The following is a 26,977-nucleotide window of genomic DNA, read 5'->3' on the forward strand; positions in this document are numbered from 1 at the left end:
ATTTTGATTAATCTCCAAGACCGTCCTCACAACTTAAAAAGCAAATAAAATTTCTTAAGCATCTCAAGCTTTCATTACCGTATTTGATCTTTAAAATCCTATTCAAGAATCAATTATCTCTTGTTTTTATTCTCCTTGAATCAACTTTTTCTCCTTCTCACAATTTCTATGTTCAAGATTTCACCATCCAGAATTTCAGATGTTAATGCCTGTTTGGTTACCGTGACGAGCACAAGAAAAAGCTATGCCTGTTTGGTTACCGTGACGAGCACAAGAAAAAGCTAAGTTGTGGTTACTGGTCAGCAAACCCTAATTAATTAACCCGAGAAATCGAGTAGGTGTAATGGGTAAAGAAATGGGCCTCGCTTCAATTATCTACTTTTCCAAGCTAAGTTGTATCAAACCACCAGTATTGGATGTTGTCGGGGAATTCAAGAGGCGGGAAGGAAGTTGAGAGAATGAGAAGAGGTTGACTAGTTTCTGTACTTTTCTTATAAGACAATGTACAGAGTACAAGAGTACAGTTGCATTGTTTGCCCACTCAGCTCGCTCACTGCAAACCCACTTCCAAGTCTACTCATCATCGCCGCACGCATGCGCGAGAGAAGTGCAGGGATTAATACATGCATATATGGTGTTTGGCGTGTGGTCACTGTCATGGAACACATTATAAATATATGATGCGATATTCAACATCTTTACCATTAGTTTCACTTTCAGTAAAAATGTCAAAACAAATATTTTAAACAATGTCTACAAGATGTGATTCAGTGATTGTTTCATTGTTTGGTCGGCATTTGAAGCTTCCCAGGATCCGGATCGAATGTGATTGCATCAATTCTATCTTGGCAATCATGGGTGGTTTTACTTTCTTTTTTTTTTTTGTTTTTTGTTTTTTGATAAATTGGCTACTTGGTTGAAGAATTTATTAATTAATGTGGTCATTTTGATCAAATAGAATGGAGGTGCATAAGTAGAGCTGAAGATGGAATTGCTTACGAGTCGGTGCTTAGCCAGCTAGTTTAAACTGCAGTGTGAAAGGTTTTTAGGGTCCGTTTGGTTTGTAGTTGGAATCAGAATTGGAATTCAAATTTTTCAGAATCGGAATTGGAATGATTCATTTTCATAGTTTGCTTGATTCAAACAGAAATGGGAATGAGAATTAAAATCAATAGGAATGGGATTTTATCCCCATGAAAAAGGCAGGAAATAGCCATTCCCTCAAATGGGGAAATGCCATTCCAATAAAAATAGGAATGGGATTCCAATTATTCCAACCAAATAGTTGAAATCAGAATAGCCCATTTCGATTCTGATTCCAGACCCCTATTCCAATGAATCAAACGGGGCCTTAGTGTGGTCTATGCCTTAGTAGGGTGATCATAAAAAACCTGAAAGATCAAAAAAGCAAAATCAAATTGGTGAAATCGAATTAAAATTTCCGAATAACCAAACTGGTTGGTTTTGTTCGATTCATCAATATAAAAATCGGTAGTTAACCAAACCAACTAATATATATATATATATATATATATATATATATTATAAATGAAAAAAGATGCATTATATAAATATTTATAATATATAATATATTATATATATTTTGAATATTTTATTATATATTTATTTATATATATAATAAAATACAGAATGATCAATTGGTTAAACGATTGACTTTAATTTGGTTTGAAAATAAGCCTACAGTTTGGTTTGGAAACCGGTGGTGCCAGTACTAGTGGTACAAGTTCAGCTAATTGTATTAATGTTCCAGTCTGATGTTTGTTCTGACTTCGTTGATTTTAATCAATGAAATTTATATTTATATTTATCAAATATAATTTAAATTTTAACTGCTCTTATAATTATAATTTAATAATGGATATGACACTTAGACAAAATGGAATGAGATTGATGTAACTGACCTCATAATCGAGACAATGTTTAGATAATGATGAACAATAGACCAAGCCAAAACATTAATTCTTGCATTAGAACATGCCAACCTCAACCTGCCCAGAATTATTATGCCTAGTTGATTAAATATAGGGCCAAGTACTTAGTCGCTCCACAACTTTTTTGTACAAAACATGTTGGGTCGGATAGTGGGTCAACCCACGTTGGTGATGGCTCGAACCAATTAATTAGCAAATTTTGAACTAATGTTTTTCATGTTAAATTTTGCGGAAAATTACAGGGACTATCGTGTACCTTGGGGTAGTGATACTTAAGGACTTCAACTATCAAAAATCAATAGGAAACTAATTTTTAGAATTCTGACGGTTATTTACATCTGATATATGTCTGCCTTAAAACATTTAAAAATACTCAAATAACCCTTTGCATATCTTATGAGACTGTTTTATCCTTTCCTTTATTGCGTCTCTGAAACCTCAACTATATTCTTAATCCTTTTCCCCAAATTTTCAAACTTGAATGAATAGGGTATTAAAGCAATCCAATTGTCTGCGCATCAAGTTTTTTAGAGAGAGGCTTTGTTCATGTTTGATTCAATTCTCATTTTAAGAATAAGTAAAAATGGGCAGAATGAAAAAATATCGTTATGAATCAAATACTTTTTCTTAGAATATGATTTCTTTTTTTCAAATTGACAAGTGCCCTATGTTGTTCATTTTCATTCTTCAAAAAACTCTTACCAACAGGCATAAACCACTGCCTAATTTTCCAAAACCATCAGCATAGATATTTAATGATAGATAGCCGGTAGTCAATGTCCATTAAATCATTGTTGGCATAGATTTTCTTTAAAGAATGAAAAATGAGCAAAATGGGATATGATTATTTTTCATGTTGCAGGCTATCTCAACTTTTATACTATAGGTTGATTTTCCATTCGAAAAAAATGAGACCATTGGCAAAAATTTTGTAACCAAACACTCTAATGTTATTCATTCTTGCCCAAATTAAACAAGAATTAAAAGAATGAGGCTTAGAGCAATGAACTGAATATGGCATTTGCCTCCAAAAAGATATGCTAGCTGAAGCAATCATGTCCATTTCTGTCATTTTGCAAATTTATTGTCTTAATTACTCAAAATTTCAAACTATCAATGAATACGTTGGTAAATTTATAATTCACAGTGACGTTAGTTAACATATTTGGACTTAAAATACAAGATAGATATCTCATTGTCACAAGTAAAAATTGAGATATTCTGGATTTTCTAACCACGCCAACTCTACCCACATAGCACTGCAGCCACACATGGAAAACATCTCATCTTCTTATATATTATTATGCATGGGAAAATGTTTCTAATACAAAGAGGTAATTTTTTGTGGATCGATGTGAATGGAGTTCTTATGGGCAAGAGATCTGGAGTCGAATTGAGAGTGCCACTCATGGTTTTTAAAATTGACCCAGAGATCAAACCGGTCAGGGATATGGTTACTAGGTCGAATGGTTTGGCCATTCGAACCAAACGGTCGGCCCGTTTTGATAAAAAGTTAAAAAATAAAAAAAGGTCAAAACTATTCGAACGGTTAACCGCCTGGGTCAGCGGTTTGCTGACCAAAATCAACGGTTTTTTGAAAACCCGGTTTTGGGGAAAACCAGAACCCCCCACCTGACCGGTTCCCGATTTTTCTAGTCCGACTGTCTGGTCCAATCTGGTTTTAAAAACCATGGTGTCACTAACCCCCAAATTAAAGCTTTCCTCCCTGTAATTTTCTCTAAAATGTATTACTATAACTAAGGGCAAAACATGTGCTAAGCAAGGTTACAGTGGTTCACAGATACAGCCGTGCATAGAGTGATTCACACATGTTAGTACACATTCACATGCTCTTTCTAATAATAATTAGCTACCGCAAAGGTTATAGAGATGATAGAGGTGTAAATCGGGTCGTGCTGGGCTGGTATGGCGAGGCTCGCAAGTGGCCCGTGTAAAGTGTGGGTTGTGCTATGTTGGTCCACGGGCCGTGTCTCCCTCCCCTGAGATAATTTGGGGGTCGGCCCGGTATGGCCCATTGCCCAAGCCCATTTGGGCCCATTCTGTGCCATGCCACTGGCTGGGCTGGTCCGTAGGCCAGGCCAAAGCTATTTATTTAAAAATTTTGAAAAAAAACTTATAATTTTAATTTTATATGAATTTTGATGTATACAATTATTTATATATATACAACAATTAATTAATTTAATATAATAAAATTGAAAATAATTGTTTATTTATTAATATATTATATACTATATATATATTTATATATAACATTAAATAATATATATGGGTCGTGCTGTGCCGGGCTGTAGACCTAAAAACCTCAGGCCCAACACAACCCACATGATCATGCTGGGCCGTATGGCGGCAATGCCCCATTTACACTTCTAGAGCGAGACAGACCTATATGTATTGAAACTTGATTTTGTGTCATTTGGTGAAATGTTAGAATAAGGGAGAAGCGTTCGAGACCAAATCAGCCCCCCACAATGTCCCACAGTACATCCCCACCGTGTATTGGAACATCTCCTGATGATAATCTCAGAAATGATGATATCATCATCAAGAGATGTTTTCAATACACGGCCGAGACAATCTTGTGGAGGGCTGATTTGAACTTGAAGTCTCCTACTGTCCTACACATCTCCCTTAAAAAATAAAAAATAAAAACGAGCAGAGAAAAACGTGAAATTTCTCCTTCACCTACTAAAGTCTAAGCTACTTAGCGATTGATTAATTGATCAATCAAAACTACAGATTGAATAAACGAAAAATTCTGAAAAAGAAATTTATCCCTTTCCTTCCCTACCAGGTGGGTCAGGGGACGATAATGTCATAATGGGTGCGACCTTCCTTCCTACCACATTTTTGGTCCTAATTAATATCATAATTTGATCCTCTAATAGATCCATTTACCAAACAAACAAATCAACGTGAAGAATCTAGACAAATGAAGAGAATTGATCCCTCAATTACCACACACCTCAGCTTGATAGCTATGGATTTGGAAGGGTTTGCATGATTGAGACTGAGCTAATAATGTTCTAGAGAGGAAAATAGCCAAATTTTTCAAATTCACCATTTTTTATGGATTTGCGGATATCAATTCATTCAAATTTAGGTCAAGTTTTGGCCAACCTCAGTGACGCATGTATAAGGGCAAAGATATTAAAAAAAAAAAAATCGAAATGAAAATTTTCACTTGCATCACATATAATTGAAGGATGATGTAGAAAAAATGCTTTAACAGATGCTGAGGTCTAGAAGGACAGAACTCTCTCCTCATGGAAGCTATATCACTCCAGTCCGGATTTTTTGTCCACAAATCTTTACCCACTAGAAGTTATTAGAAAAAAAGTTGCCTTCATAAATGCCAATTAAGGCATCCAAAAGATTCTTAAAAGAACCCAACAGTGAACAATCAAAAAGAAAATGGTGCTTGTATTAATATTCTTATGGCTATATTTTAAGCACTGAGTTGTTAGGTTGCTTGATCACTTCTTTCATTGGCTCATATATCGACTGTAATTTGCTGAAATCATGTTCTGTCGCTGAACCTTTTCAGATTCATTGCACAGACAATTTTAGAATGTCTAAAAGTTTATATAAATTAAGATTATTTTTTATATTAAAAATTCAGTTTGGAAGGAATATAAACGTAGAATACAAAACTTTGTATTTTGTATTATTTTATATCTATTTGTATTGTATATATTTGCATTAATACTTTTTTCAAACTGAGCCAAAATAATTTAAAGTAGCACTCAATTTGAAACTTTTCGATTTTAGTGGAGGCTTCTCCCCTTTTTTGTGTTGGGTGGGGGAATGAAAGTGGCCAAACAATGGAACATGAGTGTTAATTCCAAGCCATTTATATCCCAACACAGACCACTCCAGATAGGCTGTTTGTTTATAGCAGGACCCTTTTAAGGGAACAGTGGGTTCACCCTTTTATTCTAGGCTGTAGCAAGTAACAACTATTCGCAAACTACATGTTTATAAAAATTTCCAAGAGCCCGGGTTTAGTAAACACCCATATTTGATTTCTTTCTTTCTTTTTGTTTTGTTTTTGATAGAAAAAAGATTCATTAAGAACCAGAAAGCATTCAAGAACAACACTTGAAACTAACACAGAATTGCATTTTACAATTCAACCTAAAAAGGTTCCCGGCTATCCAGGGTATTGGATAAGGAACTAAAACTTGACACTTTTTAACCTACGGTTATATGTAATCTTGTTACTATTGCCACGCTCGAAAATTACTTGGAAGTATAGACAAATGTACAAAAATCATATGAAAGTATGAAACTACAGAAAAAACGCAAAAGAAAATAAATCAACTCATTAAAGTAACAAAAAAAATTGACTTAGAATCAGATCTACTGATTCTTTCTTTCCTTTTTCCTTAATTTTTTTGAAATTGTGCCCTCTTTCACATTCTTAAAGGAACAAAATCATAAAAATATGGTCAATCAACAACTTTCCTTAGCAGAGGATGTATTGTCAGGCGTCCCAACCTCTGTTTTTCTATTATACTATAGGCTATTTTGTTTTGCTTTGTTTTGAGAGAGAGAGAGAGTTGAGAAAATTTGTTAAGAACTTTAGGCTATGTTTGTTTTGAAGGAAAAGATAGTGAAAGGAAGGAAAAGGTATCAAAATCTATACAAGGTTGGTAAATGTTTCCTTACCTTTTTTATACTTTCCCTACTTTTTCCTTTTAGTTCATAAAATTTTTTGAAAACTTTTCCTCAATTTTGTGTTTCTCTCTTATTTTTTATCATACTATGCTATTAATAATTTAATATGAACTAGAAAGAAAACAGAAAAAGGAGCGGAGTAAAAGAAAATAAGATACCACCTAGTCCCAAACTAGTGAAACCACTTTAGATGACAAGCCGGCAAGCCCCTAGTCCCACCAATAACAGCAAATGAACTTTAAACTAATAAAGCACAGTGCTAGTTTTGGATTTTGCTGGATTTATGCTTAGTGACCAAGAAATCACTGCAGTTGTTACTTGTTGCTCAAAGCTACCAGGCTAAAAGTTAATATAATTGAAATGAATTTGAATTTGATAGATTGATCCTCATTTGGGGGGAAATGGCCAGAAAATTTTACAGGCTGAAATATTTGAATTATACTTTTATTCCTTTTACCATTAATGCTTTATTTTCCTTTTCATTTGCATCAAAACAAATTGAAAGGGTTGGCAAATAAAATTTCTTCTGTAAATCTGCTGTGAAAAGGATAAATATGTTAGCTGAAATATTTTAGTTCAATATATTTAAGTGCTGTTTGATAAGTCTTTTCAGGAAGATCTTTCAATAACCTAGATGCCCAAAAGATGTAATTAATGAATTTTTTGGGTCATATCTTTAAAGATCGATCTAAGCTATTTGGTAAGTATCTTACTATCTTAGTCTGCCATGATCTATAAGGCTGTTAAATATAAGATTTTAGGTGCAGAAAGATAACAAAACTTCCAAATTTTTGTCATTTTTGGCTTCTATAAGCTTTTAGGGTCTGTTTGATTGCTGAGAAATGAATGAAAAAAGGGAATATTCCCAAATTATTCTTCCTTTCTTGTTTTTATTTACTGATAAACAATGTTTTGGGATGCGAAACAAGAGGGACACAGGATCCCAAAATTAAGTGAGCGGGGTTGCACCAAAACAGTGCGACCCCGGTGAGAAAAGAAAACGCTAAGAAAATGCAAGCTGAGCAACCTAATACAAGGTAGGATGCGGTGTAAAATAGATTCCAATCGGATGAAGAAAAAAGGCATTCCCTCACGAAGGTGGCACCCTTCGCCTTCAGGCGACCTAGAAACATCAAAAGAGGAGGAAAATGGGTGAAATCCAAGATCGGAACTCGAGAGTCCAAATTCTGAATAGAAGGAAGCGACAGGAAATGGAACAGAAGGGTGGTCGTCGTCGTTTTTGATCAATCGATATTCGAGTAACGAGATGGTGGCGATCTCACTGTACAGAGGGAACCTGCACATGGTGCCTGACGTCCCTCGGCGATGGCTCATGCCAATCCCTCGCATTTCCCTCAAATATTTCAGGATTCTCCTCCCCAAACGGGAGAAAGCTCTCTCTCGCATCTCCAGCACCACCGCCCCCACTAGCTCAAATCCTAACCCTAACCCTAATTTCAAACAAGAGGAAGGCGTTGGAGATAGTGGATGTTCCAAGCAAAATGGGAGAAAGCTCTGTCTCGCTTCCGAGCCCCAATCCCAGCCAACCATTGCCAGGACTTCTGAAGATGCGCCATCCCAGCATGGAACAATTGAACACGCCAAAGATCATAATGAAGCAAACAGCGATCCTCGTGTTGAGCAATCCAGAGAACTCGGTGGCTCTATTGGTGTTGAAAAACCATTTCGGGGGATACCCAATGCCGCCGACGAATCCGACGATCTCTACCTCACGATGGTTAATTTCGTGTCTCAATGGTTGTCAGCTATCTCAGGACAGTTGAAATCTCTAGCAATTTCGGATTTCTGGATCCAATCTTGCTGGCGACGATCCGAAGTTCTGTCTTTGATTGCTGGCGACAATCAGCTCAAAAAAATTTCTTGCAAAACAAACACTAGAAAGTGGATTTTCTCACAAAATTTTATTCAGCAAACAAACACATTATAACTAACTGAGAAAATAAATTTTCCTTTTCTCATCCCATCCTTTCTCAGTCCAATTTTCTCAACAATGACCCTTAAGGCATATGTATTTTTGGCTTTCAGTGCCAATCAGAAAACAAAATAAAAACAAAAATTTTGGATTTTTAAGTTTTAAAAAGCCCAAAAGACCACACAAGAATACTTATCAAACACCTCCTTATTTGCCCTTTTACGAAGAAACAAAAACAACTTTGAACATTGATGCTCTTTCTCTATCAATCACACATACACAACCTTGGTTAAAGCTTTAACCCTGGTCTAGTTGTTGCATGCAGGAGAAATTCCTTAAAATTGGTGAAAATTTATCTTTGTGGTAGATGGGATTGCTTAATGTCTACTGATAATAATAATAAAAAAAAAGGATGGGATTGAGAATATTTCCAATAACTGTGAAATAATAAAAATGAGAGAAGATGCAATGGATTCACTTTGAAGCACTCCATTTAACCCTTTATCTGAAACATGGAGGTCTTTTGAATTGAACAAGAAAACAAAACATATTCCCGTCATGACATTAATTTATGTCCTTGTCCATGTTTGTTCACGGACCACGACCCTGGTAACAAAGGCTACTCAAAATGACACGTGGCAAGGATCTAGTGGTCACAAAGGAATATTATTCTTTTTCTACCCTGGTGCTTCCGGACGTTACATGTCACCCGTTACTTCAGACCCTCTTTCGAGACAAAACACCAAGCAAACTCGATCAATCATAAAGAAAGCTAAGGATTCACAAGGGGATCCATTAATATTTCTTGATGATTCTAGTTTTGTTGTTTCTCCTTTTTCTTCTTCTCAACAACCCCTTTTTTTTTCATTCAACTCATGATCGCTTTACCATCTCAAGGAACCAACATATAAACATAATTTGATACCGTGGATACTAGAACAAACCGGTTTGAACCACATCCTGTTACAGTTATATATATACACAGCACAAACATGAGCAGGCCGGTTCATTGTCAACCGGTTTTAGTGGTTCGTCTGTACTATGTGCTTCTGGGCCTTCTGTAGTAGTAAAGACTGAATCCGGAGTAATTTGTTTTTGTATTTTAACTTTGAAAAGAATGCAACATCAACATGGGTACGTACTGTACTACGTAATACAAAGACAAAAGAATAGCTGGTTGCCACTTTGTTTGTATGGTTTTGGTTCGGGTCATGTTGAATTGATTTGATCGTATACCTAGGCTATAGCGACCTAATAATGGCTTACGACGTTCCAAACACAGCTCAGTCGATTGATGTTGGGCAGCAGATGCTATGGGCTATGGGCAAGTAGGCAACAACCCAACAAGGAAGTAAAGAGTAAAGAGTCGTCGTCATTCAACGGCAAAAGGGTTCCGATGGTCGGTTTGTGGTGGGGACAGACAAGCAATGTCTCGGTCAGTTCCAGCTTTTTGTCGATGTCACGTTAGTGGCTCGTGTAGCTTGGAGTGTTGCGAGCCCCACGTGCTCTCAAGTATGTTGTGGGCTCCATTTGGAGGGTTCAGAAAAACAGCTTGGGGTGTGGGTCTCTATTCTTCTTTTCCTGTATTGTGATTGTGTTGCCCCTTTTTTTTCCGGTTCACACTTCACACCCTCGTCCTCGTCCTAAGATATTTTCTTTTTTCTCCATCAGCCCTGGTAATATGTGATTTTACAGGGTATATAGATGGAAAATGATGGGTATTTTGATAATTCATCAATTCAAACTTGTGTACTTTTCTATAGACGAAAAGGTAAAGGGGTATGGGACAAGGGGGGGGATTCATATTTCATGCATCTAGACAGCAACTAGCATCCATACACGTGACATAATTCTAATTTGTAAAGAGGACACAGACCCATGCTCACCACTTGTTACTTCTTTAATCTCACCTCACTGGATCTCTAAACTTTCTCTTTCTCCATTCTTTTTCTCTCTCTCTCGGTGATAAAATTGATAATCGGACTAAAGACTAGAGGGGAGCCCGGAGCCAACCCAACAACAACCAAGAGAACCAGTTGAACAGGTTTGATGTTCATCAGAATACAATGCAGATAGATAATATATAAAACCCAGCTTACTGTGGAACCCAAAATTTGTTGGAAGCTAGTTACTTGACCCTCCATTTGATGATTTCCTACTTCCTGCATACATGTTCAATTCGGATGGGTTCTCCCATGACAAATACAGAAGATATTCTCAATGCACAAAGGAGATGGATTGTTGGGATATTATATGCAGGGAGTCCAACTCGTTTCGGACGCACACACCACTCTCTAGAGTATGGACTTGGATGCATGGGGTTCATGAATATTATTCCAATTTCCAACCATGTAATAGAAAAGAAAAATCCTCCTTGAATTGGAGGGTTTTAGTGTTTATCAGTCATCTCATCTTCGTATATTGTATATATGCTCTGTTAAATAGTCTCTGAAGATTTGGTGGGTCATGGCCTCTTGGGTGCCTAATTTAATGGTAGTCCCTACTTTTTCCCCTAGGGCTTAGTCCACCAAGACGGAGAGAATCCAGAGTTTAGATCGTAGAGATCCATCTCTCAAAAGCTGAAAGCTCTCAGTGTTTCCTCAAAAGCTCTATTGTCTTTTTAATTTGTTGGAGCATGGGGATTTGCCTTGGATCCCAAGGAAACCGTGGGCGGATGTGTTGGAAATGGAAAATGAATAAAGGTCTGATCTGATGTATGAGGTTTGAGGTTTGGGGTATGGAGTAGGATTATGTGCTGCTGCTTCCTTTCCGTATAATTGTACTTTAAAGTGAGGAAGCGGATTGAACTATGCCTCTCCACCAGCTGCGTATGGTGTATGCATGTGTATCGAATGTTGAGTTGATGGGGCTCCACTCCACTCCAGAAACCAGAGGCCTGATCAGAAAGGCCAAACTACATGTGTCGACTGACTGTTATCTCATTAACACCAACCGAGTGGTGGCTCGGTTGTCACGTAGTTGGGTAAGTACCAAACGAGATGCGGTTTTCAGCCCCCGCTATTAACAGTTTCAAATACATATTTGAAAAGAGTATAATGTTATTACATAAAAAGTGAGGAATCAGTAAAAAGAACTGTCATCTCATTAATCAGTAGTGCTATCTGTACATATAATTTATGCTTACTAGAGCACCAGGTTCCACTAATAGAGTAGCTTCATGCCAATGTTTTAAAAATCGATTATGAAATTGAACCGTTATGGCGATGAGTTTTTAGATTGATGGCCTATTCTGACAAAAAAAAAAAAATTCGAAGTAATAAAACTAAGATTTTGGATAAAATAGAATCGATTGCCTAAATGATTTCAGGCCAAAAGGTCCAACTGTCTAGTTCGAAAACATTCTTTCAGGCTTAGCACCAACAAATAACAAGTTTGGTCTTGGCTGTAGGCTGGAATTGGATAGAACTCGGTAACTTTAATCCTAATCTTTGATGATCATGCAGTTTAAATTTGAAAACCTCTCTCTCTCTATATTATATACTTAGTTCATTCCTTCTCATCCTAATTCCCAAATAGCCAAATTTTGTCTGTTGAATGAGAATCATATTCTTGGTGTATTGAAGACCAAAAAAAGTCGAGTATCTACCTGTGGGGACTGGGGAATAACACTTTCAAGTTTCAACAATATGTCAGTACTCAGATAACTTTGGCTTGATTAATTGTGACCCTACAAAATACAAATCGATAAATCAGGGTTCGAATACATTCAGAACCTTATGGTTGATTGGTTGATGGCTTAACCGACAGAATGTCAAAAATCAACGGCAAATACACCTCAACTCAACTCAACTTGGGAAACCAGGAAAGCTGCAGAAGCACTAAAAGCTTGGCTAATTTGTCAATCTGATCTGGTTAAGGATGGAGGAGCCATATTAACACGTTTTGCTTTAATAATTCTATGGGCTGCCTCAAAATCAAGCTACATTACACAATACACATGTTGCCTTTTTTTCTTTCTCCTCCTTGAATTTATTAAACCCACATCACATGTTACTTGTCAATTTCCACTTCTGATTCCTGAATTCTTAACCTTCAATTTTGCATCAACTAAAAGCTTTATTAGACCTCACCAAACAATCACTGCCAATGAGATGAAAAGAAGGTCTAACCATGTTTATTTAATTACCTTTTCAACACCATTAATTATACTACAAGACGAAGACCTCCTGAGATACTTAGGGTACTGACTAACCTTTATTTTTATTTTTTTGGTATTATGCATGACTAATTCAAGTGAGTGTCTTCAATTGATTATAGTTTATTCTTAATTATCAGTCTCTTGGTAGGTGAGTAGTTTAAAAAATAAAATTTTCGGCCCACAAAATATTAAAGATTAGAATGACTAGCAACTGCCTCATGGACTTTTGTGGTCAAGACTCAAAGAGAATGAGATGAGATTCCATCTTACCAAAAGACTGTTCTTTCCTCCACTTTTCCTTGGTAAGGTAATTACATAAAAGGTGAGATTCAATAAAATTAGATTGCAAAAACCAAACAGAGAAGTTTTAAGTAATTGACAAACCTTGTCAAAACATCTCTGCAACCAAACGGCCAGTGGTAATTAACCCACCAAAAGTCTTCAGATTCCTACAGAGTTGGGTATATGCTGATAGCAAATTGGAGCACCGGAGTCTGAGAAAAATAAAAAGATAGTTTTTGTAAAAGACTGGCTGAGACAACCTGACCCACCTACAGATAAGAAGAATACCAATCTGGGGTGGGAGATTTCCATCCTTCTGGTAATAACAAAGTTGCACAGAATGTGAGAACATGGGAGAGGGAAAAGCTGGACCAATCTGGACCATATTTGGACCGCATGTCACGAGGCTAGGCCTTGCCAGCTAATCCAAACTTCCCAAAATCTGTCCAGGATAACCAGATCAAAGTACGATGGCACAAAACAGCTGTTATTATTAGTCTGTGATCTAAGACATGACTCCCAATTTCAGCTTACTTTGGCAGAATTAAATAAAGGCTGGTTCCAGAATGGACCCGGGCCACACTGTTGCCACTGCAGGGACCACTTTTCGGGGCACTTCTTTTTCCTTTTCTTTTTTTCAGCCAACTGATTTGTCCTTTCATTTTACTTCCCCCCCCCCCTTGTTGGGGGTGGGCAAGTGGATAAAGGATTTTTTAGGCAGATCAGTTGCAGAGGATTTTGACCAAAGTTTTAGGGTAAAAAGGCGAAACTCACCAATGACCATGTAAAGAAGGGTCACCAGTCACCATCGAGATTGAAGAGGCCAGTTTGACATCACTGATCTCTCCCATTGAAGAGAGGTTATGGGCTTATAAAAGCAGACACTCTGTGTTCTGTAAGTTAGTGGGTCTGGCGTGCATCCTCCTTATCCCACTATCCGGCAGCCGTAATTCAATTTAATTTCCATGGTATAATACCCTACTTAGCAACATTATATTCTTCTCAAAAGGTATATTTAGAGTGGGTAGTAGTGAGGTTCGAAACCGCATCTCGTTTAACCGAGCCATTCGGTTGACATAGGTTAATTTTCAACTATTATTTAAGTTTCTCACTTTGTAAAACGACTTATTGGGTAACTAATTAAATTCAATATATCACATGGTTATATTCTTCTGTACATTTATTTTTTTCCCAGCTTTGGAAGTGCTCTCCCATGTAAATTGTTTTTTTTTTTTTTCTCGTCGTTCCGAAACAGAAGTACAACACTTGCTTTGAAAAAGCATTAGAGGAAAGAATAGAACACGTAGTCTTGCTTGGGTAGTGTTTTTTGTTTCTGAAACTGAAACCAGAAACGTGTCAAACTGTCAACCTTATGCAAGTGAAAATATTTTCACCTTGTTTTAAAGAAACTGAAAATATTTTCACATTGTTTTTAGAAGACACAATTATATAACGAATCAGGATTTGTTCCCCCACAAAGCGCACCTCACACCTTAAAGCCCAATTCCACCATATATTGAGAACATCTCCCGTAATTTATGTTGTTATTCATAGGAGATATTCCCGATACATAGTGGGGTGGGGCTGTGAGGTGCGTTTTGTGAGGAACAAATTCCGACTCCTATATAATATATATATATATATATAATAGTTTAAAAACAAGAAAAGAAAATAATGTTCATGTTGGAGAGTTGTGTAACCCATGCCAAGTCATTCCAACTGGACCAATCCGGCCTGAGAACCGAGCTGCTGTGAACTGGAGACCATGGTTGGACCAGTGAAGTAGGCGTTACAACCACTGAACCACCCAACCGAGTTTGGCATCCGTTCACCGTGTTGCCACTAGTAACTCCAAGACATGGCCTTCTTAGTCTAGTGCCAGAAGTTTATTTTAAGTGCAACCACATCACTGCAGTTCTTGTCCACTATTTTGGATCTGACTCATTAATAGCTCTCCAGTCTCCCTGTCTCCATATCATGTCTCAACTCTCTAGTCTCAACCTTCTTTTGAACACCAACATCTCCTCTAGTGGTTAATGGTTATCATCATTAGGGAACAACGGATAAAATCCGATTGAATTCAAACATTAGTAGGGTCGCATCCAAATCAAGGTAGATTCATTCCGAAACCGACTCATTTATAAATTGGGACCTGTCTAATGGCGTTCTGATATCTATAGCAGGCCATCTAAGATCTTATGTCTAATGGAGCCCCATTACTCTTCTTGATTGTCGTTCCACATGGCCATCCAATTACGACTCTACTTACGGCCTATTTAGTACAAGGTTCAAAGTATTGATACGATACGAGTTTCAGTCGTATTGTATCGATACTTAAAAACGGCCGGTACATACTTTTTTTTAATTTTTTGAAAAGCTTATAAGATATTTTTTATTATTAAAAAAATTAGGGGTCCAAAACACCTATCTTTTTCAAAAGATACAATATAATACATTCGGTATCAGACATATATCATACCAATACTTTGAACCATGATTTAGGATGGCCCATGTATAATTTACATAGAGTGGGCTTAACAGTAGCGCATAAATGATGTACAGGCCCTCTGCCTCTGTTAACCAGTGCAAAAAGGGGCAGACGGAGGAAAATGATAGAAACCTAAGCCTAATTTTAAGCATCTTTTGGGGTTTGAACCACCACAATTAAAGGGCCGAGGCCAACGTACAGATTACGATATCTAGATGACATTCCAACAGAAACTTAAAAATTAATTAGTGAAGCACCTTGACCGGTTAAAATTATGCTGGCCTCAAATCCTCAGTCTGACCGGTTAAAATTAATTAGTCAACCTACTCCAATTCAATGTGTTGAAACCTCAACTCAAACCCTAACCCAACCGAATCATATTTGTGTGTGTGTTTTTTTTTTTTTTAATAACCCAACCATATTCGGCTAAGTTGGGCTCTAGTTGGAACCTAACCTACCGAATTTATACAGACATGCACAAAACACATTATCATACATTCACACTCATGTAAGTAAGCATATTATATGTGCACCCAAGCCCATCAAAATAGGAAATTCCTTTTGTAGAATGACTATCCGTTTGTGATATTTAATTTACCAAAAAGCAACACCTAAAAATGATAATGATTATAATAAATCAGTGTAGCTGTCCTGTACCTCTGACTTGGAAATAATCGGTTAAGGGGGTAATCTAACATGAATGTTTCTGTTTTCTTTTATTTTTAAATTGCAGAAAAGAAAAAAAATATAAAAATCTTGAACCGTGTCATTACTTGAGAACCAAAAGCAAGTTGGTTATTTTTTAAAAAGCAATTCAGGTCTGAAACTATTGTTTAAAAAAAAAAAACTTCAGTATAGGTATTATGATTTATGAAACATCACATCAAACCACTGGATGAAAAAACATGTTGATGTGGTTTAGGCTGTGTTAGGTTGCAGTGCAAATTTATTTGCACTAATGCAAATGCATGAGTGCAAATGTAAAAAATGCAATTTCTTTTGTTTAATTTTATTTTGGATTTTATCTTATTCTGCTTCATGCCTTAATTAATTCATTTGTACTGTAATTAAACATATGTTAAAATTTGAAACAAAAATAGGTCAAAATTTACACTCAAATCATTTGCACTGTCATAATTTTGCATCAGTACAAATTTATTTCCATTGCAACCAAACACAGCCTTAGGCTCCATTTGGAAAGAGTACAAATACAAATATGTAGAGTGCAAAACCTTGTATTTTATATTATTTTGTATATTTGTACTGTACATATTTGTATTTGTACTCATCCAAAATTCAACAAAATGTTGCTTTCAGTTTTAGAAACTGATGAAGGAAGATTTGGCCCGACCTCACAGTTATGCGACACGTGGCAAAGGCAACAGCTCGACACAAAAGCAAGCCTAAGGCGCGAGCACCAAGGGGAGAAACCAACAGTCCGAACTCCCTACTAGGGGTCCGAACTCACCCTTGGCCCCAAACTAGAAAGAATCCGAACTGGCCTGCATGCAACAGTTCGGGACATACTTCGCCGAACTGGCCTGCCTTGTAACAGTTTGGGATATACTTCGCCGAACTGGCTTGCCTTGTAACAGCTCGGGACATACTTCACCGAATTGGCCTGCCTTGTAACAGTTTGGGATACACCTCGCCGAATTGACTTACCCTATACATACCTCCGAACTCAAGACTTCGCCTCGCTCACCACTCCACATCGCCCTTAGGGCACCGAAACCAAATAAACCGTACTATGCCTGACACCAAAGAAGTTTGTACCCAAGGGCGGTGCACCTGACTGACTTGGGATCTAACGCTTGACGGCCGCACTCCAAACAGCCACCTGCCACTGCCTCCTGATACCGCCATCTCCAGTTAGAGAGACGGTTCCGACAAAAGGCAGTGACGGTTCTGTCTCAACAGAAAGGACGACACCCGAACTGATAGATGCGAGGGTAATCATACCCGATCTAACAAGGGCTTCGGGGCGAGTGCGCGAAGTGATTATAAAAAGCCCCCTACCCCCAACAACAAGGTATGTGAACCTTGCGCCATCTGGTCTATACTTTGCCTTTGAGAGATTACTAACTTGAGCTTCGGAGTTATCTCACCGGGTTTCCCCCGAAGTTCCCTCATCTTTTCCATTTCAGGCTCCCCATTGCTCCAGCTCAGAGGCGAATTCGTTGACAGTTAAGACCGGCCAGATTGTGCTCCATCAGAAACAAAAGACATGTAGGACCAAGAGCATGCTTTTTGTGTTTTTGTTTTAAAAACAGATTTTTTTTTTTAAACCCAGATGTGGTTTTGATTTGTTTTTAGAGCTCGCAACAAAAAAAAAAAAGCAATTTGAAGAACACCCCATAAATTTTTCGCCTTGTTCAAAGAGATTAGTGTAATAGACCATCACTGGCATCTAAAGTGAACAAAACATATAATATAGCTGTATGAAAGAGATTGCAAGTTCAAAATTACATTGCTCCCCCGAACACATCTTGACAGTCAGCTCCCACAATTACCCATTTTGCTATTCAGTTGATTCACAGCCAACAAGTTGCAACATTTTATGTGAACCGAAGGGAAGAACTGCCTAAATAAGTAGCAGCATAATTTGCTAGAGATTCTATGTCCTTTTAGGAGCTTCATAGATGTATGCATGTAAAACGTACGATGGAAATTCCGAAATAGAAAGATGATGAAATGATATACATATACGTGTCTGTGTATAATGTTGAATGGAACACATTCCAAAAGGAAAAGATATATATAAAGAGATAATCAGAGTTTATTAGTCATATGCTCATAATACAGTCATATAATTTCACCATGGATATACAAAGGGAGATAAGTCTTAAATACCACATACAACACCACACCTATATACAATTTATGGCCACTTATCATGCAGAGGAAGCTCAAACTCATAAGACAACTCTTAAAACAAAATCTCGAGTCTTGTCCATTACTGTTACAAGCCTAATATGCGTGCTTCAAATTAAGAAAAGGTCAAATAAAAAGGATAAAGAGAATACTGATTTCACAGCAATAGCCTCTCCTACCAAACAAAACATTCTTCCATGAGCTATGCATTGGTTGAAGATGCTTCCGGATGGTAATGAAGTATTTCCTTCCACATCATCTCCCTAATCATATCTTCCCCAAGATCCTCGTCTATGTCAAGATCGATTGGGACCTCAGCAGGAGGATTGCAATTTGGGTCATACAAAGGAGACATGTATGGATGTTGGAGAGCTTCAGTAACACTGATTCTCTTTGTTGGATCAAAGACAAGCATCCTGCTCAGTAAGTCAATTGCCAAAGGATTGGCATTAGGATACAATTGGGAGAAGGGCTTCCCTTGGGAATATGGGAGTGATTTGATGTATCTTCTAGCCTTTGGGTTATCAATGAATTCAAGATCAACCTCACGCTGGCTGCCAAGGACATTAATGATCAATTTAAGTTGATTGAGGCATTCTGTGCCAGGGAAAATAGGCTTGCGGCCAAGAAGCTCAGCAAAGATGCAACCAACAGACCAGACATCAATAGAAGTCCCATAGTTTTCACAGCATAGGAGGAGCTCTGGGGCTCGGTACCAGCGGGTCACAACATACTCAGTCATGAATTGGTCCTTCCCACTGCTGGTGCGTGCCAGACCAAAGTCACAGATCTTCAAATCACAATTTGCATTAACAAGGAGATTTCCGGGCTTCAGGTCCCGATGGAGAATGTTTGCTGAGTGGAGGTACTTCAGTCCACGAAGCAACTGCATTTCAAATGAATTCTTAAGTTTTAAATAGTTGTATTCAGTTGGATGGCATGACATTCATATGGAGAAAAAAAAAATCAACAGAAATGTTGATCAGCCTCTTATGTTAGTATATTGTGAGTCTGACAGTGTGGAGGCCAAATTTAAGCATGGGGTGACACCTAACACCCTTTTCCAGTAGCAGTTATACTCATACCCAAGTTTCAAAGTATCAATGCGATACATCCCATATTGGACATATGGTATCGTATCTTTGGCTTACCAATATGGAAAATATAAAGAGTTTTGAGATTTTAACTTTTTAATATTCTAATGTATGATTAGACAACTCTCCTTTCAAACTGTTAGAGAAAAATATTAAAAAAAGTAATGACTTTAGTTAGCTGAAACTCTCCATTCACAAAATTTGCATATAAAGAGTATCAATACTTTGAACCATGGTCACACCAATGGCAAGTTTGTAGTTTTACACCAGAATGACCAACATAACCATCAACTATTGAGCAGCAGTAACCTTAATTACTAGCGTGGATGTTATGGGGTCAAATTATAATAGCATATTTAGATCACTAATAAGGAACAAATGCGTGACATAAAAAAAATAAAAATATCTTTGAAAATAATAGCTACATTTATCTTTGAAAATAATAACTTGACTCACTTTGTTTGGAGATTTTGAGATGGTTACAAGTCTTCAGCCCAACCGGTCCATTAAAGTCGATGAGCTCTTCATTGACACAGATAATCCTAGCTCAAAAGTCAGACTGATTTTTAAATCCCTACTTTGTCCATATTCACTACAGAATGAACCCATAAATTAGATGGTTTGATGCACAAGTTTTTTATTTCTACAGAGACTCAGTTTTTGTAAGTGAGAATGTTACAATCCCAGGTAGGATGTAACTGTAATTTGTCTACTTCGAGGGAAATGAAGACGGAAAAAAAAAACGATTCTTATTGTAATTTGTCTACTTGAATAGACTCTTACTGACCCACTATTACAATTAACTCCTAAAGATTTGGCCCCGCCATAAGCAATGCGTCCCAAGTCAATGCAACCACTTTCTTCATAACAAACCAACATGCACTGACTTATCTTGGACGCATTACGTGGACTCTAACTGAATGAGTACAAACACTTAACTACCATCCCTCTATTTTCTGTCCCATGATCCTTGCTAACACTAAACCAATGTTTTAAAACGCGGAGGCGTGATGCGAGGCGTTCCACTACCTAGAGGCATGAGGCGTAGCTCAGAACGTAAGAGGCGTAAGCCTCCCGAACACAAGGAGGCGTAAGCCTCCTTAAGAGGAGGGGGGTTAGGAGGAGGATGAAGAGGAAGGGGGGATCTCATTTTTTCTTTTTTTTTTAATAAAAATCTTTTATATTAAAAAGAATGAAGATGCATAACATTAGTTGAAAGGGGGGGTCTTGTCAAAGCAGAGGCAAGCGAGCAAAGTGAGCTTGCCGAAGGTGGGTAGAGCTACTTCGATTAAAGCAACTTTAGCCAACTTGCCTTTATACTTCCTATCAATCTTTAGAATTCCTAAAAGGGAGGCAAAGGGGTTGGAAAAACTAATGAGGGATTTCTTATGGGAACCTAGTGAAGAGGAAAAAGATCACTTGATTAGGTGGGAGGTGGTGTGTCGGAGTAAGGAAGAAGAAGGTCTAGGATTAGCGAACGTTATGAGCAAGAATGAGGCTCTTTTAGGTAAATGGCTTTGGAGGTGGCCCCTGGAGAGGGAGAGGTTGTGGCATGAAGTAGTGAAAAATATCCATGGTTGTTCTGAATCAGGTTGGGATGCGGGAGTATCCCGAAGGGCTTTGCTTACAACACATTGGAAGGCTATCTCTGGCATTCTCCCTAAGTTCATCAATTTTGTAAGATACGATGCTTGCTTCGGAAACTCCATTCTTTTTTGGGAAGATACTTCGGTGAGATCTCAACCCCTAAAAGGCCATTTCCCTTCGGTTTGCCCTTTGGCCTTAAATTGGGATTTTGGGTTTTGAAGAGGGTTAAGGGATGAAGAATCTCTTTGCGTTTCAGAGCTATTGTTGCTTCTAGATTCGGTGTGTTTGGACCCCCCCTAACCCAAATAAAAGAGCATGGTCCTTAACCACAGTTGGCTCATTCACTTGTGCTTCTTTCTTTAAAGCCTTTTGCTCCAACCCCTCCTCTCAGGTCTTTCCCGTTAAAGAGATATGGTCAAAACCAATTCCCCCCAAAATAGTTGTGTTCTGTTGGGAAGCCTATTATGGTAAGATTAATACTGTGAAAACTTGCAAAAGAAGAAACCTTTTATGTGCTTGTCCCCTAATTGGTGCTATCAGTGTAAAGTGATGGGTGAGGATTGTAACCATTTGTTGTTTTCATGCTCTTTCGCTACCAATATTTGGAACCGGGTTGCTTCTTTATTTGGGTGCAGGTGGAATTTGCCTTTTGAAGTAAAGCTGTTGTTCACTCCAGCTACCTTAGGGAGATTGACAAAAAGAGGGAAGCTAATGTGGAAATGTGTCAGAGCCGCTATGTTGTGGATTGTATGGGAGGAGAGAAATGCAAAAATATTTCAAAAACAGGGAAGAAGTCTTGCTGAAACCAAGGAATGCATATTGACAAGGACTATCTCATGGTTAAAATTTTCACACTTGTTGGCAGATTACTCCTTTGATGACTTCAGGAGAGATTGGGCTGCAGTGGCTGCTACAGTCTCCACCAAGATCAAATCACAAGCTGAATGGATTCCCCTGCCCCCCGGGTGGTGTGGTAAAATTGAATTTTGATGGCAGCTGCCAAGGTAATCCAGGGCCATCGGGAATAGGTGGGATTCTGAGAGACAAAGACAGCAATATGTTGTCTCTATTTTCAGGACCGGTGAGTGAAGGCGATTCAGCAAGGGTAGAGCTACTAGCAGCGGTACAAGGTATACAGATGGCTACTCAAATTGGAGTGACCAATCTGCTAGTAGAAGGGGATTCCAAGGTAGTAGTAGGCTGGCTAATCAACCCAGAAACAGCCTGTTGAGGCTACAAGGATCTGTTAAAGAGTTGTGTCCCTGTTTTCCATATCCAAGCCCATGTCTTTATCTGTTTCTGTTTTCCATACATACATACATCCACACATCCATACATTCATCCATCCATCCATCACATACATACATCCATACATACATACATACATACATACATACATGTATATATATCAATTGAAATCTCCATGGCTACCAAGCAGAGGAGGAACCAGGGAAGAATCTCCCCCCCCCAACCACCACACACACACACAAAAAGAAAGAAACAAAGAAAGAAGGAAAGAAACCATCTTGCTCTGCTTCTGCTACCAAGTCTTAAATTGTGTTATGCAATAACTGAGGGTGAAGGCAAATTCCACAAGAAATTAAATAATTGTTTATTTTTTGCATATCTTGTGGTGTAATGCTATAATAAGATGACGAATTCTAAAAGTGAAATCACGTTGAAGCAAATGACTATCAATTGTATGAAACAACAGATCAGATTTTTGAAAGTACTATTTGTAATTAGTGGATTGATGGATATAAATAAATGATTCTAAACGTTAGCTCATGGGATGAAGTTCTCTAACATGGTTAAAAGTTATCATTGTATCACTGCATGGCTAGACTTTAAGCCAAATCATTAACACTTTCCAGGATAGTTCAAGTAAACTATGACCCAGAAAATAGCATACCTGGAAGAGAAAATACTGACAGTGGTCATTTGAAAGTGCCTGGGAGGACTTGATAATCTGGTGAAGATCCGTATCCATGAGCTCGTAGACCAGGTAAACATCCTTGAAACTTTTCCTGTGGATGGGCATCATAACATCCTTCAGAGCAATCACATTTTCATGTCGAAGGTGCCGGAGAAGCTTCAGCTCCCGCAGAGTTCTCAGTGCATCAACACGATTCTCAAAGGCATTATGGATCTTCTTAATTGCAACTTTCTCATTTGTTTCCTTGTTTACAGAAGAGCACACAATACCATAGGCTCCTCTACCAATGGGCTTGATCGGCACATACTTGGCATCAATCTCAAACAGGGTTTGCCACATGGTGTAGTAATGCTTCCCTCGGGATCCGACCCCATTCGGGGGTTCCACCAAAGTTGCCATCTCCCTGTAAATCACCATAATCACATTAATCATCAGGCAAAGAACTTTCATCAACAAACAGACTTTCAATGGTTCGTAACCACAAGTGGAATCATCGTCATACTGGCGAAAAAAATTTGTACCATAAGACACTGATATTATGGTACGATTTAGCTAATCTACGACTACATAACTATAAGAATCGTTTTTTTTTTTTCGTCTTCTAGATTCCTAAAAAGATCACCAAAACCAGTAAACCACTATGCACATTTAATTTTACAACAAAACAAAGAAGCTTTCTTTCTATGGAAACGTGGGCCATTTCAAACAAGCAGCCGCATGGGTAAAGAAACTCCATTTAATGAAAGCAAATAAAGGAAATAATGGAATAAAGCAAAAAGTAGGAAAAGAAAGGAAGAAACTGATGGTTAATGTGTGAAAACATAACGAATCCTTACTTGTTACGAAAAAAAGCTCGAGAGATTTTCAAAAAGAGGCTTGTTGTTCTTCGCTTTTAGCAGTTCCCGCTTTGATCTTCTGTAATTCAGTTGCTCTCTCTTTCTGCCGTTATTCTGTTTCCTCTTCTTTCCTTATGCGAGTTTAGAATCTATTAAAATCTTCAGAAAAAAAAAAAAAATCCTCGTTGCAGAAAATAATGCTGCACTTGACTGTCCTACATGCTCTGAAACTGAGATCCTCCCTCGTTCCTCGAAATCGAGCTCCACTGCTCTCCCCGTTATGGAGATTCTCAAGGAAAATTCTCCAAATTTCTCCAAATCAAAGTGAAAACCTCACTCCTTCTGGAACCCCCATTCAAACCTTCAAAACCTCTCATCCGCCAAACAACTCGCAGGAACCCTTTTTCCCCCTTCGAATTCCCCACTTTAAACACTCAAATTTTGAACAATTCCCAAATCTCTCCCACGTAAAACCTCCCACTCTCGGAAATTAAACCCTAATTATCCCAAACCCGACAACCTCCTTTCTTCATTTTTTTCCCGCCAGAATAATCACAGATCCGAAGGAATTCGATCCTTGAACATATCTTCTTGTATGAAAAATTCGAGACAGAGTTGTGAAGATCTCTTTGAAGGAATTCGATCCTTGGACATATCTTCTAGTCGCGTTAGAAGGGCGATAGAGATTAAGCGAAAAAAAGCAAAATGAGGGGATAATTTGGCGTGTCGCGTAACAGTAACTGCAACACCCCCGATTCTGTCTCCGCCAACGACAGCTATCACTCCATCAGTGTCTTGGATTCCTTTGTGTGGAAACTATCCTCTTCTTCCCATTTCTCTCTCTCTCTTTTTACTAAAAAGTAAAAACTAACATGAGTTTTTAGAGCGGCTCATTTTAGTTTTTAGAGCGGCTCGACTCGACCCAACTTACAAACGTGAGTCCTACGTTCCGGGAAAGCCGGGTGAATTGCTTCTGCGTGTATGCCGGTAAGGCGGTAACACAGACCGATAGAATTCTGATCAATGTTGTAGTAGGGGTGATCATTTCAGTTCGGCCCCGAAATTTCGGGTTTGGGCCTCGGTTTTGTGTTCAAGTCTGATATAGGCCTGGGATTACGTTAGGCCCATAAATTTTGGGGTCGGGCATGGGTTTAATACTTGGAGTCCGACCCAGCTTGCATATATTTAAAATTACATATTTTATATATAATGTATAAATATATATATGTTATTTTATATTATATTATATATTTTATATATAATGTACAAACATAACTGATGAAGGAAGATTTGGCCCGACCTCTCTATTACGTGACATGTGGCAAAAACAACAGCTCGGCAAAAGAGGCCAAGGCGGGAACAAGGGGACACGAGCGGATTGAACTCCCTACCGGGGTCCCGAACTCACCATTTGTGACAACTCGGGATACACTTCCCCGAACTGACCCACCTTGTAACAGCTCGGGATACACTTTGCCGAACTGACCCACCTTGTAACAGCTCGGGATACACTTCGCCGAACTGACCCTTGTAACAGCTCAGGATACACTTCGCCGAACTGACCCTTGTAACAGCTCGGGACACACTTCGCCGAACTGACCCTTGTAACAGCTCGGGACACACTTCGCCAAACTGACCTGCCCTATAGATACCTCCGACCTCAAGACCGCCTCGCTCAGCACTTCGCATCACTTGGCACCAAAATCAAACAAGTCGTACCACGCCTGGCACTAAGGAAGTTCGTGCCCAAGGGCGCCACGCCTGACTGACTTGGGATCTGACGTTTGGTGAGAGCACCCTAAACGGCCACCTGCCACCGCCACTAACACCGCCATCTCCAGTTAGATGACGGTTAGGCAGCGACGGTTTTGTCTCAGCAGAAATGACGATGACCGAATTGACAAGCACAAGGGTAATCATACTTGACCTGACAAGGGCCCCGGGACGAGTGCACGAGGTGACTATAAGAGCCCTCTGCCCCCCGACAATGGAGGTATGCAAACTTTGCGCTATCTGGTATTACCTTGCTTTTGAAGGATTCTAACTTGAGCTTCGGAGCCTCTACACCGGGTTCCCCCCGGAGCTTTCCCATCTCCTCCGTTTCAGGTTCCCTGCTACCCTGTTCGGAAGCAAGGCAGCGGACAACTAAGACCAGCCGGATCACGCTCCATCAATTGGCGCCGTCTGTGGAAATCCGCTTCAAAAAGCCTCCCTCCAAACTTCGATAACCCCTTTTCTTCAAAAAACCCAACACTCATGGCCTCCTCTAGCAACACCGGACGTGGCACGGAGACAAACGCCACCGGGGAGAAACTTCAGGTCCCCGTAGTGTGCGTTGGACAGTTCACCATCCCCCTTTCGGCGGATGGGATCCCCATCTTGAACGCGCCACAAGCAGCGACACCCGTAAACACTCCTACCACAAGCATCCCCTTTCCTCCCCCCATTGAGACAACCTTCACTGAACCAACTGCCGTCCCCCTGGCAGCTAGCCAAAACCGGTTGGAGGACCTGATGCAGTGCATGCGGGCAATGCAAGCCCAAATGCAACAGTTCCAACAACACCAGCTTCACCAGCACCAAGTGCTGCACAACATCTCCCAGTATCACTATCAATAGCAGTTCCCCCAACTGCCACTGAACCAACCACTACTTCCACCTCGCCACCCCGCTCCAAGGCCGGTCAAGGCCTCCCTGCAGGATGGACGCCCCCACCAGGCGAAGGCCTCCCGGCCCCAGAACCACCTTAACAGCCAGGCCTCGTCCCCAGGCCGAAGAGAGAAAAGTGTCATCCCCGCCTCGCAACCCGCGGGCGGGTCGGGAACCTCACCCGCGAGGTCGGCACCCCGACGCTCCAAGCCCGAGCTCACGCTCACCAAAAACCGATTCAGCGCACTAGCGGCAGACTACCAGCTTTCCGGGCCCATCGAGCTCGGTAACACGGAGGCCAGCAACGCCAGTACAAGGCCCGCTCAACGGCGAAGGCGCCGGCGAAGTCGCCAAACTGCCACCCGCGCCTTGTCAGAATTCAGAGGCAAAGACACAAGCTCGGACGAGGTAGGGGCTGCCCCGGTTCTCTCAGTTCCTTTCCCCCTTGCATCGGAACTCCTGGCGATCCCCTTACCCAGAGACTTC

General features: G+C 39.3%; 1 protein-coding gene across 1 annotated transcript; it reads right to left on the bottom strand.

The window, feature by feature from the left end:
* Positions 1-18,272: 18,272 nt before the first annotated feature.
* LOC148850815 (mitogen-activated protein kinase homolog NTF3) lies at positions 18,273-24,739 on the bottom strand. The gene is made up of 3 exons (XM_088944789.1): positions 23,843-24,739; positions 22,983-23,409; positions 18,273-19,275 (listed from the first exon to the last, which is right to left on the bottom strand). The coding sequence occupies exons 2-3, from the start codon at positions 23,403-23,405 to the stop codon at positions 18,592-18,594; spliced, it is 1,107 nt and encodes a 368-aa protein (XP_088800915.1). The 5' UTR covers positions 23,406-23,409; positions 23,843-24,739; the 3' UTR covers positions 18,273-18,591.
* Between the last annotated feature and the right edge of the window lie 2,238 nt (positions 24,740-26,977).

The sequence above is a fragment of the Nelumbo lutea genome, chromosome 5 (assembly GCF_056320005.1).
Source record: "Nelumbo lutea isolate HS-2025 chromosome 5, American lotus-T2T, whole genome shotgun sequence".
NCBI classification, from domain to species: domain Eukaryota; kingdom Viridiplantae; phylum Streptophyta; class Magnoliopsida; order Proteales; family Nelumbonaceae; genus Nelumbo; species Nelumbo lutea.

What these genes read in the sequence shown, in the direction of transcription:
- LOC148850815 (XM_088944789.1), bottom strand. Translation starts at nt 23,405, where the DNA reads ATGGCAACTTTGGTGGAACCCCCGAATGGGGTCGGATCCCGAGGGAAG. An exon ending in GTCAGTATTTTCTCTTCCAG is followed by an intron (nt 19,276 to 22,982) that starts GTATGCTATTTT and finishes TTTGAAATGCAG; the next exon opens with TTGCTTCGTGGACTGAAGTA.